The sequence below is a fragment of the Excalfactoria chinensis genome, chromosome 8 (genome assembly GCF_039878825.1).
Source record: "Excalfactoria chinensis isolate bCotChi1 chromosome 8, bCotChi1.hap2, whole genome shotgun sequence".
NCBI lineage: Eukaryota > Metazoa > Chordata > Aves > Galliformes > Phasianidae > Excalfactoria > Excalfactoria chinensis.
In genome coordinates this window covers 12,876,692-12,893,050 of record NC_092832.1, presented here as the reverse complement: position 1 = coordinate 12,893,050, position 16,359 = coordinate 12,876,692, and the positions used below count along the sequence as shown (strand labels likewise).

General features: G+C 46.9%; 1 protein-coding gene across 2 annotated transcripts in view; it reads right to left on the bottom strand.

Moving 5' to 3' along the window:
• The window catches only part of ABL2 (ABL proto-oncogene 2, non-receptor tyrosine kinase), a 35,222-nt gene that overhangs the window by 7,820 nt on the left and 11,043 nt on the right, over nucleotides 1–16,359 (bottom strand). Inside the window, exons 1-10 of one of the 2 annotated variants that reach the window (XM_072343885.1) lie at nucleotides 8,330–8,492; nucleotides 6,267–6,437; nucleotides 5,242–5,537; nucleotides 4,732–5,004; nucleotides 3,888–3,972; nucleotides 2,405–2,582; nucleotides 2,128–2,312; nucleotides 1,708–1,860; nucleotides 1,188–1,277; nucleotides 139–312 (exon numbers count right to left, since the gene is read on the bottom strand). In XM_072343885.1, the coding sequence (XP_072199986.1) occupies nucleotides 139–312; nucleotides 1,188–1,277; nucleotides 1,708–1,860; nucleotides 2,128–2,312; nucleotides 2,405–2,582; nucleotides 3,888–3,972; nucleotides 4,732–5,004; nucleotides 5,242–5,537; nucleotides 6,267–6,437; nucleotides 8,330–8,438 (1,714 nt within the window). In that variant the 5' untranslated portion in view covers nucleotides 8,439–8,492. Of the gene's footprint in view, nucleotides 1–138; nucleotides 313–1,187; nucleotides 1,278–1,707; nucleotides 1,861–2,127; nucleotides 2,313–2,404; nucleotides 2,583–3,887; nucleotides 3,973–4,731; nucleotides 5,005–5,241; nucleotides 5,538–6,266; nucleotides 6,438–8,329; nucleotides 8,493–16,359 lie in introns of those variants that run through there. The other variant, XM_072343884.1, reaches the window with a different exon arrangement.

Genomic DNA, 16,359 nt, shown 5'->3' with positions numbered 1-16,359 from the left:
ATCCTGGCAGGATACTCGGTTGAAAGACCTCCAGCTGGTGGATGTTCTGTTCCCTTCTGCTTGTCTGACAACTGACAGTGGGAGCAGATCTACCCCAGAACACACACAGCCTCAGTGTGAGTGCCCTCGTGCTCATACCTGGCGCGGAGCTGGATGCCGAATGCTCCAGGGTATCCTGCGTTCCTTCAATGTTCTCCTTGTTCTCTGCCTGTTTCTTCAGTGTTCTTGTCTTGGAGGGAAGCATGGGCAGCCGGGGCAGGTAAGGAACAATGGATGAGGAGGAGGCTGTTCTTCCAAGCTCCTCTGCTACCTCTGTAAGGAGGAACAGTAAGAGGAATGGTTGGAACAAATCCAGCAGCAGAAGACAATAAATTATGGATCTCTACTGTAGTCCCAGACCAGCAAGAAGACGTGACTGAGAACACAAGTAGGTTGTGAATTTAGCTTTATGCCAACCCAGAGGTGCTTGGGGTAAACCATGTTTTACAAACAGAATTCAAACTTACTTACATCTTTGTAAATACAGCCAAAAAAATGGTGGTAGGATCTGTCCAAGTGAGGGTTTGGTATATATCCAGCTCTCTGCTGGGTTAAGGTTGCTCAAGAGCTGAACTTCCCAATGAATGTGTTTTCTTCCCTTTCTAAATAAGGTGCCTCTTGTTAATTACACCAGAGTTGTGTCCTTTCTGACTCTGGACCTAAGCTGCTTTGAGGCAAAACGCTGCATGTCTCTATTAGAAATGAAGATTTCATGTTTCCTCCCCAGTACCAACACAGAGTATGTGATTTAAAAACACTAACAAAAAACCTCCTGGACAGCCCCAGGTTATTGTTTGTGTGGGTCCCTTGATGTGCCTGTTACGGATCCTCCCTGGTCGAATTTCACCTGGTGTGATTTTTCTATAGTAGGGAAGTGCGTGGATTGGCTTCATAGTTGAGAGATGCTGAAGCAATTGTGCTCGTTTGCTTGGTATCACACCTCTCCTAGCTGACCAGATTTGAAAGTTGAGTTGCACAGATTTTCTCCTAAAAGAACAGCTAAGTAGAAAATCCAGGTGCTGAGGCAGATTTTTTAAGTAAAAGCTGATAGAACAGTATTTCACTACACTCATTTCTGCAATCGGAAACTGAACGTGATAGGCATGCATCCTTCTCTCCCCGCAGAACAAAACAACAGGGGCTCTCACCCTCTGAGATGCTCGAGTCGTGGAACATGGTTTCAAAAGCCTGGTGGGTCTCAGCAAAGGAAGGTCGGTCTGGTGGGTTCCACTTCCAACCTGCAGTGCGAGAAAGCAGGGTAAGTCAGTCACAGGTAGGAGATAATTTGTTATTATTTCATTAGCACACTTGGAGGATGAGTTTGTGCAACCCCGCCAGCTGCTTGTCTCCTGCAGAGGTGCTGTGTTTGCCAAGAACTACATTTCCTTCTTTTTTGGTATGTTCCATATGAAGAGACCTGCTCACAAGTGACAGTACAATTTGCCACAAAAAGCCACCTGGCTGTAATCAGAGATGACAGCTTTTGAGAGTTCTTGTTCCCTACAGACCAGACTCACTTTGCATCAGTGTCCAGGTACGTCTCGGGTGACAGAGACTTTCCACATCAGCTCACACAATGGCATCTAAGAAGTAAGGCCTTAGGAGCTGACTACAGGTTTCTCCCACCCCTGCCAGGCTTTGTTCCCCAGACTGGAAGAAGATACTCACATGCTCTCATCAGTTCATAAACCTTTGGAGGGCATCCCTCCGGCTGTTCCATCCGATAGCCCTTTTCCAGCAGATCATACACCTGAGAGAGGTCAATGCCTGGGTACGGTGACATCCCATAGGTAGCAATTTCCCATAACAGCACCCCAAAGGCTGCAAAAGGAGGAAAATGAAACCCTTGGTCATAAGGCTGCCCACATGGTATGCTGCTCTTACGTTTTAGCATTCGCTGCAGCTAGAAGCAGAACTTCTTTGCTGCAGATTGTTCAGGCCAGCCTAGCTGAAGGCATTAGCAGTTTGTGAAGTTGTGGCCTGGCATGTTCCTCCTGTGTTCCTGCCCAGGCCAGGATACACTTTACTCTCCAGGGTGGCAAATTAGAAACCAAAGTGAAACAGAATGTATCAGTGGAGTTTTCTTACCCCACACATCTGATTTGATGGAAAAGGTGTTATAGGCCAGGCTCTCAGGAGCAGTCCACTTGATTGGGAACTTGGCTCCAGCATGAGCAGTGTAGGTATCTCCAGTCATCAGCCTACTTAAGCCAAAGTCAGCCACCTTCACCACATGGTTTTCTCCAACTAAGCAGTTCCGTGCTGCCAGGTCCCTGTATGAACAAGAAAGCACGTGGGGCATTTAAACACAGTCTTGTGTTGGCAGAGCTTGTCCCTTTCTGCTTCTCAATACCTTCTTACCCACCTGTGAATGAAGTTCTTCTTCTCCAGGTACTCCATAGCAGAGGATATCTGAGTGGCCATATAGAGCAGCACAACAGCACTCACTTCCTCCCGGTTGCATTCCCGTAAGTAGTCCAGCAAGTTCCCATAAGGCATGTACTCCGTCACGATGTAAAAAGGGGGCTCCAGGGTACACACACCTAGCAGTGAGGAGAAGGCATGTGAGTAAAGCTGCTGGTTCCTCCTGAGCTTACCAGTATGCCTGATTTAATTCCCATCTGTTGCAGTTTGTAACAACGAGAGCTTCTCTAAAATCCAGGCCTTTCATCTACAAGACCTGGATCAGTGCAGCCCAGCTTAAAGTTCACTGCTCCTATTTACACATCTGTGATGTGTATGATGAGAAACGTGACTACAAAAGCACCACTCCTCCTATGTGATATACTTACAGGATGTATATTGTATGTATACATACTATGCATTGTTGCTTGGAGGGTTACAGAATGAAAAACCCATTATTGGGTGTTTATTACTGGTGATTATAATCACCATTTTGAACACCCATTATTTACTTTCCTTTCCCTCTTCTCCTAAACCTAAGAGTGGCCAACTGGAAGTGGGGACCTGTCAGTGAGCAAGATATCCAGGCTGCAATGTCACGACAGAGTAATGTGAGGCACTGCCATGAATGCCAGCTGGGTAAGGGATCGGAGCAGTGGGACCTGCTCCTAAAGCCGCGTTCTCACACACTGCTCAGATTACTCCTTGCTGCAGTCACTGCAGTTATGTACAAAGAGCGTATGAGTGGAGGAGGAAGGCAACAGGACGCTCGTGTCAAATCTCTGTGAACTCTCACTGCAGCGCTGCTGAATGCGCGCTGATACCATTATCCACATACAGGAGCAAAAATGCATCTCTAATGGGAAATCGTTCTAGTCTGGAAGCAGACAGGGCTGGGTGACCGCTCCATCTGTGCCCATCTTTAAACTGGGTACAGAATAGATGACATCATTAAAATCCTTCACATCCTTCACATTTTTCCTTTCGTTCTCGGCTTGGCTTGACAGCTTTGCTCCCAAAGACAGCAAAAGTCCAGATGGAACTAAACACCGGTAAAGGTTTTAAACCTCTCATTAAGGATCTTTGCATGTAATTTTGTAAAGGCTGGTTTAACTCAGTAGAAGAGGAATCTGACTTCACTGAGAACTGAACCCAGCAGAATGGCTAAAGCCAATGGTACAGTTTAACAGGGGGCTGATCCTGCAAGCTTTACACAGTGCCCCAGGAGCAAAGTTGTGTCACTAATGTGACAGTATCTGATGTTTTATTTAAAACTGGTGTCTCAGCTCTGCTATATTAAGGAGAAAGCAATCAAAAATACCACCCCATAACCTGACCTGATTCAGAAAATTACATAAATAAATGGGCCTCTCTTTTGAAACAAGGTGGATTATATTTTGGCAGAAACCTGAATAAGAACAGTGAGATCAAGGTGTTTCACTAACCTAATAACTGCACCAGATTTGGGTGCTTGATTTCCTTCATCACAGCAGCCTCTTTCAAGAACTCTTCCACTTCCATGGTATCTTCCTAGACAAACACAGAAGAGAAGATTTGTCCTCACGACCAAGGTTTGCTCAATGCTACGTATTCTAGCTGAATGGTACCCTTACCTTCATTCTGATGTTTTGGCTTTTACTAAAGCAAAAATGGCATAACACCCCTGAAAAGCTGCCCTGCAGCACAGCCAACCTACAGATGTGCAGCCCCTGGAAAGCCCGAGGTTCTACCAACAAGGTATCTATTGTGGCTGGAGAAGGGAAGGCTCTAAAAGTCACTTAGTTCTGCCTAGCTGTAAAAATTAAGATTGAAATCTCCCTTATTTAGGTGGAGGGGTGGACCTAAAATGTTAACATTCAGCAGCAGCCATGTTGAAACAAACGGAAGGCTCTAAGAGAAATAAAAATGGAGAAGCTGAATTTTTCCAGAAGGATGGGAGAAGTTGTAGAACGTACTTTCAACACCTTTGACTTGTTACAGCTTCCACAGCTTTTCTGGGGGAAGTGGAAGTGGTAACCACACCTACAGAGCCGGCTTGGACGTGCAGCTCCTGCAGGAGCCCATTGGGCCAAGATTCCAAGTTGTTTCTAACCACCTGCACTGCTGCAAGCTCGACAAGCTACCTTTGTTCTGCAAAGCTACTCTCCAAGCACAGATTTCATGCAGATCACCACACTCCATTCTCAGACAGTCACATCGTTAGGTGGTAAGACTGAGAAACTTACAATTTCCTTCTACTTATCGTCAATGCTGACCAAAGTAACAGCACGCAACGATCTGAAAACTCACCTTTAATGTTTTCACAGCAACGGTGAGGTTGTATTTCTTCCAGACACCAACATACACCTCACCGTACTGCCCTCCCCCGAGTTTGTGCTTCATGGTGATGTCAGTCCGCTCCATCTCCCACTTGTCGTGGATGGGGGACACTCCATACACAGTGGGCTTATTGCACTTGGGTGCTGGGTAATGCAGAGTCGTCACCAGCCCGTCTGCTACTGTGGAGTGATGGTGCACTAGTTCTGCTAGCGTGCTGAAACGGCTTTCTGCTGTCACGTACACCTGTCAGGAACGAACCAGGAATCTGATAGGTAAAGGCTGCTGAGAGCTTTCAGTTATGCTGGAAAATGGATACAGTAAAAACATTCCAATAGATTTGGAAAGAAGAAAGAAAAAACAAGTGATAGAACCGGATGTTAGAGTACTTGTTCTGAGCAAATGGATGTTCATCTGTGCAATTTTCCCTTGCAGAAGGCAGCCAGATTTCCTTTCCCCACAGTGCCGTGCAGAAATCCTTACCTTTCCATCGGAGGTGGTGTTGATCCTGTAGTGGTAGACACGTCCCTCGTACCTGAGCGAGATGGACAGCTGCCCTGGGCTGCTCTCGCTCTCACGAACCAGGAAGCTGCCATTGATGAGGCTGCTTAACAGATACTCTGCTGCGCTGCGTGACACCGGCCCATGATACCACGAGTGCTTCTCCAGGCTGTTCACTGGTGTGATGTAGTTGCTCGGTACCCAGCCCTGCCCATTCTTCGAACGTACCTCACTCCATTCACCATTCTGGTTGTAACCCAGGACTCGCAACTTCTCACCTACGACCCAGGAGGAAAGAAAGCAATGTAAGCACAATGGGATCTACTGGGCCTCATTAGTAGAGACATTCACTACCAGCTGACTACGCCTCGGTTCGTAGCTAAACAATATAATCTTGCAGCAGTGACCCAACTAAACTGGTATATGCCAAGTACTTATGAGTAAAGTTTCAGCCAGAACACTTGACTAAGTTATTGCAATGGAAGCAATGAGCTCACAAAGCTTCTTGCAGTCCACGCTTCAGACTAGAAAACTGTTTTCCTTTTTTCTTGGAAGAATGAGGTTTGCCTCCATCCCAAAGCTTTAAATGGCATTTGGTTTTCTAACAGCTATGCAGAATTGTTAACCTGATATACTTGCTAAACAGAACTTGCTCTGTGATGTTCTTATTTCTTGATCTGGCTGCAACTGGAAGCTCCTGAATTCTGTCATCACGGATAATGTAAAGGTTCTCCTCTGCCTCACAGAGATGTCTCACAGTCAGGGAGCTGGCGAGTCTGGATGTACTTGAGCTACATCCTTGGCCAAGTACTCCACAGTGTATCAGTACTAGAACTGCCCAGCAGGCGTCTCTCCAACACAAGAGAGACCACAGGCTTGTAATCCTTGGTTACAGAATAACTGCTAACTGCGCTCACTCTTTCCAGTGGAACAACAGAAGCATTCAGCGTTCTATTTTCTCTTGCTAAGCATACAGCCTATGGCCGCTCTGCAACTTGGAGGCTCACCTTTGGTGATGCTGAGCGTGTTGTCACCGCTTGCTACAAAATCATAAAGTGCAACAAAGAGGTTGGGATCGCTCTCAGTGGCTCCCAGCAGGTTCTCCTTGGAGCTCCACCTGATGGCTTCGTTCAGCGCCTGGGGTTCAACATCGCAACCATAGGGGCGGTGCAGGGCCTCTGAAGGAAGAGCAGAAGAGGAAGTTACAGCTAAAACTGCGCACGGCAGAGCAGGGCTCCCACTGCACAACGTGTGGAAGAAATAAAAGATGCTCTTTTGATGTGAAGTAGTGAAGAAAACCTTTTAAAAGTCTGTTTTACTGCTTCAAATGATGTGCACTTGCTAGTACAAGGAAGTGGGAGAAAGAATCAGTCCTGAAATGGTTTGTATAGTGTCATAGGTTACCCTAAAATCTACCTGCACCCATGACAGGGGTATAGAAAAAGGGCATGACAGTATAGAAAAAGGGCTTCTTAATCCATACTGAGGTGCCCTCAGGAACAAGCAGCTGGTTGCATGTCAGTATAAAGACACAAGAAGGACAAGGCAGTTACTTATACGTGGGGCAAAAATACATGCAAGGATGGAGTAATGCTTCTGAAAGCACAGCTGAGGGATGTTCCTGTCCCACCACGTGCTCCCAGTGCCTCTCGTTGAATCTGCTCGTGAAACCATCCCATAAACAGACCTGGCCTGTTGCTGAGGGTCTGAGGAGTCAGGTGCAGGATGTATAGAAGCAGAGTGCTGCAGGAGAACACACACACACACAGCAACCCCACCAGGCTCCCACACACATACGTGAGCAAGAGCCAGCCTGCATGGTACATGGAGAGAACAAAGAGCTCGAGAGCAACACAGACGGCAGAGCTGGGAAGTCAGAGAGACAGAACAGGAAGAGGCCTATGCCAAGTAGCAGGCAAACACGTGCTGAATCTGTGTCAAGTGATGGAGCTCGAGCCTGGAAAGCTTCAGTGTAGGGGGTTTCCCAGAACCCTTGTTCCATTTTTTTTTAGCTTTGTTATACGTACGTGGGAAAGGAAATGACTGAGGGTGGTTTGTTTGCTCTCAAACACACAGCTAAGTGGCTTTTGCCTCCATTTCTGGTAATCCCACTGCTCAAATAACTGGCTTCCCAGTCACGCCAAAGTGGCACCCGATCGAGGTTCCTTCAGCAAGAGAAGTGACAGAGCCACAGCTACCAAAGTATGGCTTCGTTCTCTGCAGATGCAGTATTCCTATGCTTCTTGTTCTTAACTATCACCTGCAGTTACCAACATCCCAGCCTGTCAGATAAAGAGTAATAATGCTGTGCTGCCAGCACATGGCTGCTGATTTCTAGGGCTGGGTTTGTGCACGTGCAGCTATTATGCATCAGGAACAGCTCAAGTGGCAACAGAAAACACCAGTGGTTCCTAAATCTATGGTGCTCAATATGGAGTGGGATCCATGCCATCCCACGTGCAAGGATCAGAAAGCCGAGTTCAATACAGTAATCCCAAAGAGCTCAGTAAGGAAGCTGAGACAGCCAAATCACAGCACAAAGGAAACACCTCACACTGAACAAGCTGCGAGCCAAGGGCGAGGAAGTGACCTGGGAAGTTCTCTCTGACATCAGCTCAAAGCCTAACCACAAATCACATTATTGCTTTCATTTCCTATACAATTGAAAACTTACATCATCGTTTAGTCTACAAGCAAGGTTATGCTTCAGCCACCTCCTTCCTCTCCTCTATTCCCACAACACACTTTGCTTCCCTCCGGACATGAACATTTTCCTATTCAGCCACCACGTAAGGATTTTCTGCCTCCCACCCTGTGCCACTGAGGCTCCAGTTATGGATCTCTTCAGTTCAAGAGCAGCGCTAGAACCCAGCACACACCTCACCTTCAGCAGCAGAACCGCATCAGGTGCTGATGCACGCTTGTACAAACAGCATTTTGATAATCCTGAATAAAAGCAGGCAATCTCAGTCCTGCTCCCACACAAGACAAAGAGCTGAGAGGACCCACACCCTCCTTTAGGCCAACAGGCGCTACAGGAACAGAACTGCAGTCTCCCTAAGCATCCTACCTGTGAAGCTCGACCCAGCAGGCTCAGAGGCATCATTGCTAAGGCAGCAGAGCAGCTTGTTCTCTTTGCCATAGCTGCTGGGCTGGAACAGGACCGTGCCCACAATCATGCCGTGCTGCGCAGCCAGCAGAAGGCCAACTAACTGCAGCGAGAAGCACCGGGCTGCCACCACGTGCGGACAGTACTGGAGGCCAATGGGAAAACAAGCACAGCCTATAGGGTGGAGGAGGAGCGAGGGGGCTGCGGGCGCTCGGTTAGGAAGGGTGGAGCTTCCCAGGCAGCTCTGAACAAACCAGGGCTGGGGAGGCTGGATTGCGAGGTGAAGCGATTTTGACGTGAGCAGCAAAGCGTCGGGAAGAAAACAAACCGTTTCCTTGGAGAAATCCCTTTGTGCCAATTGCCAAACAGATCCTTCGTTAAGGGGACCGCCCGGATTGATTCATTCTCCCACTTCACATCCGTGCCAGTGCAGGAGCACCATTCACATGAACTACTTGGAAGGGATGCGAGTGAAAATGTTAAGCCTAGCAGATGTTTGAGCACTGAAAGAGAAAATGCTGTTGAACATTACACAGAGAAAGAGAAAGCAGATGCAACACAGCATGCCCGGTCTGAGCTGCACAGCTGCACACCTAGCAGGGTTCAGGCCAGCTCTCTGAAAGGGCACCACCAAACTACCTGTCACCAACGAGATCTGCCCTCAGGAGCCCCAGCGGTCCCTAGGGCTGCCAGCAGAACAGGCTCTTTCTAATGCAGAGGAGGAAGGGTTAAAGAACAAGCAATCACTGTGGCAGTGCCACACCTGGTGGGCCTGCAGAAGGGTATGAAAGGCAACAGAGGAAGGGCAGCAAGTGCTTTGGCCTCTTGTAAAGGGGTGGAAGCTGCTGCAGCTCACCAGCCAAGAGCAGCGTTTCTACAGCCAGAAGCTCTGAGGGGAAGGCAGCTGCTTCGTGTGATGAGTGCACAGCTCAGACTGAAGGTAAGAAATGAGCAGTCGGGCTTGTTAGAAGTATGTGTGTTTTGTAAGGCTGTGGGTGTGAAAAGTCACTACAGAAAGGATGTAGGCTGTACAAAGAGTTACTTCCCCTTGTGTGAGCTGTATCATGAGCTCCTCCACCACCTCTAATACACGTGGAAACAACAGCCAGACAGAATACATTAGAACACCTACATACAGTTGGCTTCCAAAGGTTCTCCTGACAACCGAGGGATATCCTTTCCTTCTCCCCCAAAGCAAAGCTCTGTGGATCCTGCTGCTGTGGATCCAGCAGCTAAAGGTTGAGCTGCCTTTACCTCTGAACCCCCAGGGCATCATTTTCCTGTTTGATCTTCCTTCTGCAGTTTGTTTTCTCTCTCTTGTGTGCTCCGAAAGCTCTTATTTATGCTGGTATGTGAAATAGTGCATTTATTAACACACAAAGAATTGCAGAGCAAATAACTGCAGCAAATAAGTTTTTCAGGTGGGTCTGAAATGGTATTTGGAAATGGGAAGCTATGTATTAATTTATTGCTCAGCAAGGATCAGCAGCAATAGTTTAACAAGTGAAATAGTTAATTGCCTCGTTGTTAAAACAGGACAGATGTGTAAGTGATATCTCTGGAACAAGGAAGAATTAGGGGAAAATGAATCTGAGTTACAAACGCAGCATGGAAACGCAGGCACTGTGTGCTGTTCTCTGAGCTGTGATGGCCAGCAGGTCTGTAGGTGAGCTCAGGGCAGTCAGCAAGCAGCCAGCACTGGGGTGGGCAGGGCACCAGCATCCCTGCACAGCAGGTGGGTTTGTAAAGGCCTGGCATGTGCACCCAGGCAGAATGAGAACGGGCTTCTTTCTAACTTTGGTATGAGCATCATTTCTTTCAAACTGATGTTGCTGGGTAGTTATTGTAGCGTGTAGGCTGTCACTTTGACATCTGCATCCACAGCAAACACCCTGTTCCTATTCCCCTCGCAGTAGGCGCACAATGTAAGACACAAATTCTGGTGCACTCAGCTTGTTTGACAGAAGCAGCAAGCTTTAAGGCAGAGCAGCTCTTCCCAGCTCCTCGGGCTATTCCCTGTGGTGCCCTTCAAAGCTGTTTTCCTGAGCATGGTTAACCTTCCTCTGCCACTTACATCCCCCCTTTTGAGGCATTGCTTTAGTTTTTCTGGCAATGAGAAAATGAAACGTAAGGAAATCTTGCTGGCTGCTCTACTTTGAAATGAGCAGCACCAGCAGCTTCTAAAACTTGCTACATCTGGAACCGCCAGGCTATCAGCGCCTCCTAACCAAACAAAAGTGCAAGTAGCAATGCAGCCCTGAAGGGTTTAGTGCTGCCAGCAGCAGGCCAACATGCCTTGTTTGTAGGAAGGAAGAGAGGCAAAGAGCTTCAGGACAGCGTCACCTCAACACTATCATTGAATACCAAGAAGCACACTGTGGGTGTCCTGGGTTTCCCTTCTTTGTTTTGCAAGAGGACACCTGAACAGAAGGCCACCAAGATCCCAATGCACCCACATCTTTCACTTTATTTCCACTTATGGTTTCCAAACCAAATATCAACCCATGCTATTATTTTACCCAGTCTCAGTTCATACCCTTGCTGGTAAGACTAAGAGAGTAACAAAGAGGAAGCATTAGTCAGCCTGGACGACAGGAACTGGACTGTCAAGTAATGAATGGTTTCTGGTATAACTGCCATTTTCCATTGCATCGCTTCACATGCTGGGCTTGAGGAGCTTCAACCAGCTTGTTAGAGGGAGGCCTTCTGCATTAACGAAGATGAGGACACAAAACTGATAACAGAGCAGCAAGAGGGTTTAGAACAATATCAATCTCTAGAGCAGCTCTGTTTCTAAAACCAAATCTGAGCACTTTCCTACTAAGCAATAGTACTCCATCCATCCTAAGAAGAAAACCAATGCTGGCCAGGCCAAGTAGCTGCTGTCTAATAACTCAGTAGCACAGAAGCAAGCCTATGAACTTTCTACCCTAGTAACAGACTTGAGGCCTTACCTCGATGGACCACCTAGTCTTTCTGCTGACATGTGTGCAGCCATAAAAAACATTAGCTGAAAAGGCTTTGGACAGCTCACATATGGCCTTGGTAAAATACAGGCAGCCCAACTCGATGTTATTCCCAGGTGTTCCTCTCCTGCAAGCAAGCAGGCTCTTAAAAATGTGGTTTGTTTGAGCTGAACACAGATCCATAATTAGTCTCTGGGCCTCCCACAGTGGTGTGAGGTTTAAGTACCGTAAACAACCCATTGAATAATGCCAAGAAATACAGCTCCAAGCCAGGCAGTTGGGATGGGCAAGGAATAGGTTTCTATTTATGGTCTCAGGCTGGGAGAGACAGAATGTCGCTGACTCTCATGCCTCCTCCCACAACATTGCATCGTGAGGAGTCTGCATCATAAAAACATGTTGCAAGCCAAGCTGGTGCGCCTTCTTCCCTCAGGTATCAGAATGCATCTGACACAGGAAAAGGTTAACAACTGATCTCTGGTATTGGAGACTTCAAAAGCTCTCCATACAGCTCACCTTTTAAGAAGAGATTTATTCTAAACGTGGCAAAGAGCTGCATGAGATGCTCCCCCGCATTCATTTCACAGTGAAAGCAGTGGGTAGTGGCACAGAAGACATGTTTTTGAGCTGGTTTGAGATGGAAAGCCAAGTGAAGGCAATACCTGGTCAGACTGACAGACAGATCGACCTCGGTGGTGTCCATCAGCACATCTCCTTGCTGCCAGTGACTCACAGCACACCACTGCCCTCGGTATCACCCACTGAAGAACTTCCCTACTTGCAGCTTCTTCCTGGTAAAGAAACGTCATTCTGATACAGAATTCAGAATGAAGTAAATCAAGCTTAAGCAACACTGGTATCCAGAAAGAAGCAGAGAGACCACCAGCTTGAGGTGCTCTATATTACATACCTCCTTCCGTCGAGTACAGAGGTGATGATGATGGTCCAATTTTTGTTCCTCTGAATTCTGCCTACAGTAGACTACAACTTACTCCCACAAGGGCAGATTTAGGAAAAGGAGTGCTATGAAGGGACACCAGCGGAGATAACTGGGAAACCGCACACATGTAGATCCAAAGACTGTTTAACATTCTTCCTCAAGTCGTGGTGAGTTCCAGTAAAGCTCTCCAGTATAAGGAGTAAAGATTAGGTCACCCAGCCCTACAGGAAAGGTGGGCTGGCCAAACGTTATGCTTACAGCAAGTCATCTAGGTTTATTCAAGCAGCACTCTGGGGGAGAAACAGCTTAATGCGAATAACACGTCCATGGAATTCCTGAGGAGTCATTAATTCTGGCTAGATCAAAGCTGAGATACTATCTACTTCTATACAGATCAAATGGATTGCTATTTACTCACCCAGTGTTAAGACAAGCATTTGAAGTAAGAGTCCTTCTACAAAAAGACTACTTGAAAACCCCTAAGCAAGCCAGAAATACCTACACTGACATAGCCTAGCTGCTGAGAGGTTCATTTTGCAGATGTAAAGCAGCAACTGATCAGCCCTTGGAGTCAATACGACATAAATGTCCAAGCTACTTTCCAAGTGACATAATGACTTCCAATAAGAAGCACTGCAGTGTTAGGATCTCTCCTTACGCTCAGCACCTGGAACAATGATTGCATTGATCTACTTCTCAGCCAGCTTTCTGAGATTTATTTTTAGCCTTTCCAGTTACAGGGAAAGCTTAGAAGGAGAGGGTAGAGTCTAACTTACTGACCTGCAATCTCAGGAGTCAAAATGACAATCTACAGCATCAGTCTGAGCCAATGTCAGGACCTGAGCCCAAGTGGCTGTTTTGGCAAGCACCTTGTGCAGCTGGCACTGCTTACCTTCTGGAAGATGTTCGGAGGGTGGAGCTCCCCAGGTGAGCTGATAGAGCTTCAGTTTCCAGTACATGAGTTTAATTCTTTTATACAATCCCGGAATGCTTGTTAGCGCAGATGTGATTGCTCAGTTCTATCCACCCACTGTGAATATGCAGCAACTGCCAAAGCTACACAGTGCTTCTGGTTTAAACAAAGTTCTCAAGCTAAAACTAAATCACGGAGCTGTCAGCCTTAATTGTCAGCCACTGAGATGCTGCTCAAGCAATTGTCCACAGCCATTTTCTTCCCTTGGATGAAGAAAAGTTTCCCTTTGTAAAATAGTATATATTTAACTCAATACTTATGATCTCACTTCCACGAAATACATGGGCCTCAGAAAATGAGCCAGTGCTTCCTTATATCCAAGAGAAGCCTGTCCTATGCGTGCTCAAAATGGCACGCTGTCCTGACTGCAGCCCTTCACGTGGAGCTGAGCCTTGTCTGAGGAAGCCCAAGCTGCCCTGCTCCTTCTCAGTCCCGACCCACTGCTGTGTGGGGCAGTGTGAATAAGCACGGGTGGTGAAGTCAGAGAAACACGTCCATCAACCTAAACTTAGCAACTGGCTGCTATTCCACTTCCCCTTGGCTAAACCCAGACACTTGTAATTGGCTCTGCTGAGCAGACAAGGGGCTCCATTCAGCAGGGCCGCTCCCAACAGCTGCCAAATAACTGGGGTAACACAAACCCCCACGATTCCTACTTGGGGCAGACAGCTTGTCAGTCTCAGGCTGTGCCATACATTTGTTTTTTAAGATGGACTAACAGTGGTGTTTAGCCCTCGTGTATCCAGACCTAGTATTAAAAACAAGAATGCACTCACTGAAATTACGCTTTCTGAAGAGTCGTTCTGGAATCAGGAAGAATTAATGCAGCTTTGAAGGGAAAGAGTCCTTCAAAGACAGGAAGGCTGAACAAGTCCTGTACTCATAATCTAAAAGCAATCAAAGCTACAAGAAGTCACAGTTTGAATTGCAGGCATATTGATAAAACAGTCAGCTTCCTTACGAAGGCTGTTAACTGCAAAGAGTAAAATATCACGATGAAGGATAACTACACAGGTTTGTAATGGATAACTGTTGCCGTGGTACGCCCTTGTTACAGCTCACAGATCCATTTCTCCTGTTGTACACAGCTCAGAGCTCGATGTCCCACCTGCAAAGTTGGGGTCATTCTCCTGTGCAACAACATCCACACTTAGGCTGAATGCTGTACCATTTCTTCAACCTGCAGTCTTTCAATTGGCTTTTTTCTCTGTTGACTTTTAGCTATTTAATACTATTAGCAACTTTGCTATCTTGCTTTCTTTGGATTCCTTCCTCTTCACACCATTTGTCAGTCTGATAGTAGCTTTTACATGAAAAGAACAGCTCGGGCAAACAAAAGTTAGGAACAAAAAAGTCTCCTTACTCAACTCTCCAGTAGCTGCATTCCTCACCCTTCTTCATATAACAAAAACATGAATGCATTCCAGCAAGACATATAACTGGTGCTTAAGTATGCTGTATGGTTGGGTTTGGTTACCAAATACTGCTATCTTGTGGTGAGAAGCATGAGAAGACATTGTAAGGGAAAATGCTGAACTGAAAGAGCAGTGAAAGAGTGCACAGCTGGATCTAGGAAGAATACTGCAGATAATGGGTGACCTGAATATGCCTCCTCTGGCCTCTGGGTGACACCTCTCCAAACGCTTCATTTACTCTGTGTACTATATATATTCTGAGGGAGGAAGGAAGAAGGAAAGGGCCGGGATTTCCCAGTGGGAGACCGGCACTGCTGCTGGCTCAGCATCCCGTTTCCTCTCGCTCTGCAGAGCAGCGGTTACCCCTACCCAGCACCCACCCACAGCTTCACCTGAGGCAGAAAATAAGACCTCTGCTTACTGAACTTCAGCTGCGCTCTGTTTCACAGCAAGGTCTCTGCCAGTTGTGCCTCATAGCTCTGAGGAGGATACGTGTAACTGCTGCTTCATCTGGGAGATGTTTTAGGAGATGTAAATCAAGATCGAGACCAAGGTGTAGCCGTGCCATCCAGAAGGGAACCTCACCCAGTGCCCCCACACCTCCTGCTGCCAGAGCCCAAGAAAGATTCCTTCAGCATCTTAAATTGAGATGATCTTCAAATTTGACAGAGTTCCACCTCATTCCTTCTTCCTCCCACTCCACAGAAAAGCATTCCCAGTTGTTGCTGGCCCGGTTGTCAGGACAGCTGACTGCTTGGGTTACACAGGGCTACATTGTATCCCTCCAAGAACCAGCCACCCCAAGTGCTTCCTCTGGGATCAGGGCTCAGCACTGGGCTGACAGCAGCACACCAGGTGCCGTCTTCAAATCTGAAATTCCAAAGCAACAGGCAGTGCTGCAACTGCTCCTCTCAAAATCACACTCCCTCTTGAGCCTCTTCGAAGCAAACCTATTCCACATCTAACATCTGAGTAACTAAAAGCATAGCAAACCTCTAAACTCAGCTGCCTGATGTTGCCTCTGAAAATGGAGAAACAGAATCCTCTCAGCAAGGATGCTGAAGCTCCTGCAGGAAGGATCAGCAGAGATTCTGGGGCAATGGCCCCTTAAGGTTATGCTTTCATTAAGAACACAGACCCAAGACAAGGAAACACCCATAAAGACCAAATAAAACAGCCACAAGGAACACGGCACACAAATCCAGCAATGAAATACAGAGATTAGAGCCTCACAAACACCCACCAGAGACCCACATGGGGTCTGACACTTCTTCCTGCTAGCAAGACCATTAATTTAAACGTGTAGGGTCACACCTCAGGTTCTGAAGCTGGAAAAACTGATTAATGGCAAACATCAAATTGCTAAAACCAAATACATCAGAGAGCCCTCAAGAGGACTGAGTAATCCAGGCTGGTACGTCCTTCTATTAGTCACGTCCAATGTGACTGTTCAGTCAAACTTCTCTATTGAGAATTTGGTCTAATTAGAATACAGCCGAATATTACCAGTGTAAGAAGTACGTTCTTAATTACTAGAGAAATGAACAGACCTGTTGATGCAACTGAGATTTTTCTGGGACACAAGGAGGTGAAATAACCAAGCCCTTTGTTTACCCAACTTCACACTGACACCTGATCCCTCTTGAAGGAAAAAATCCAAGTCTTCTTTCTTCAAAACTTCTTAAAGCATCTCCCAA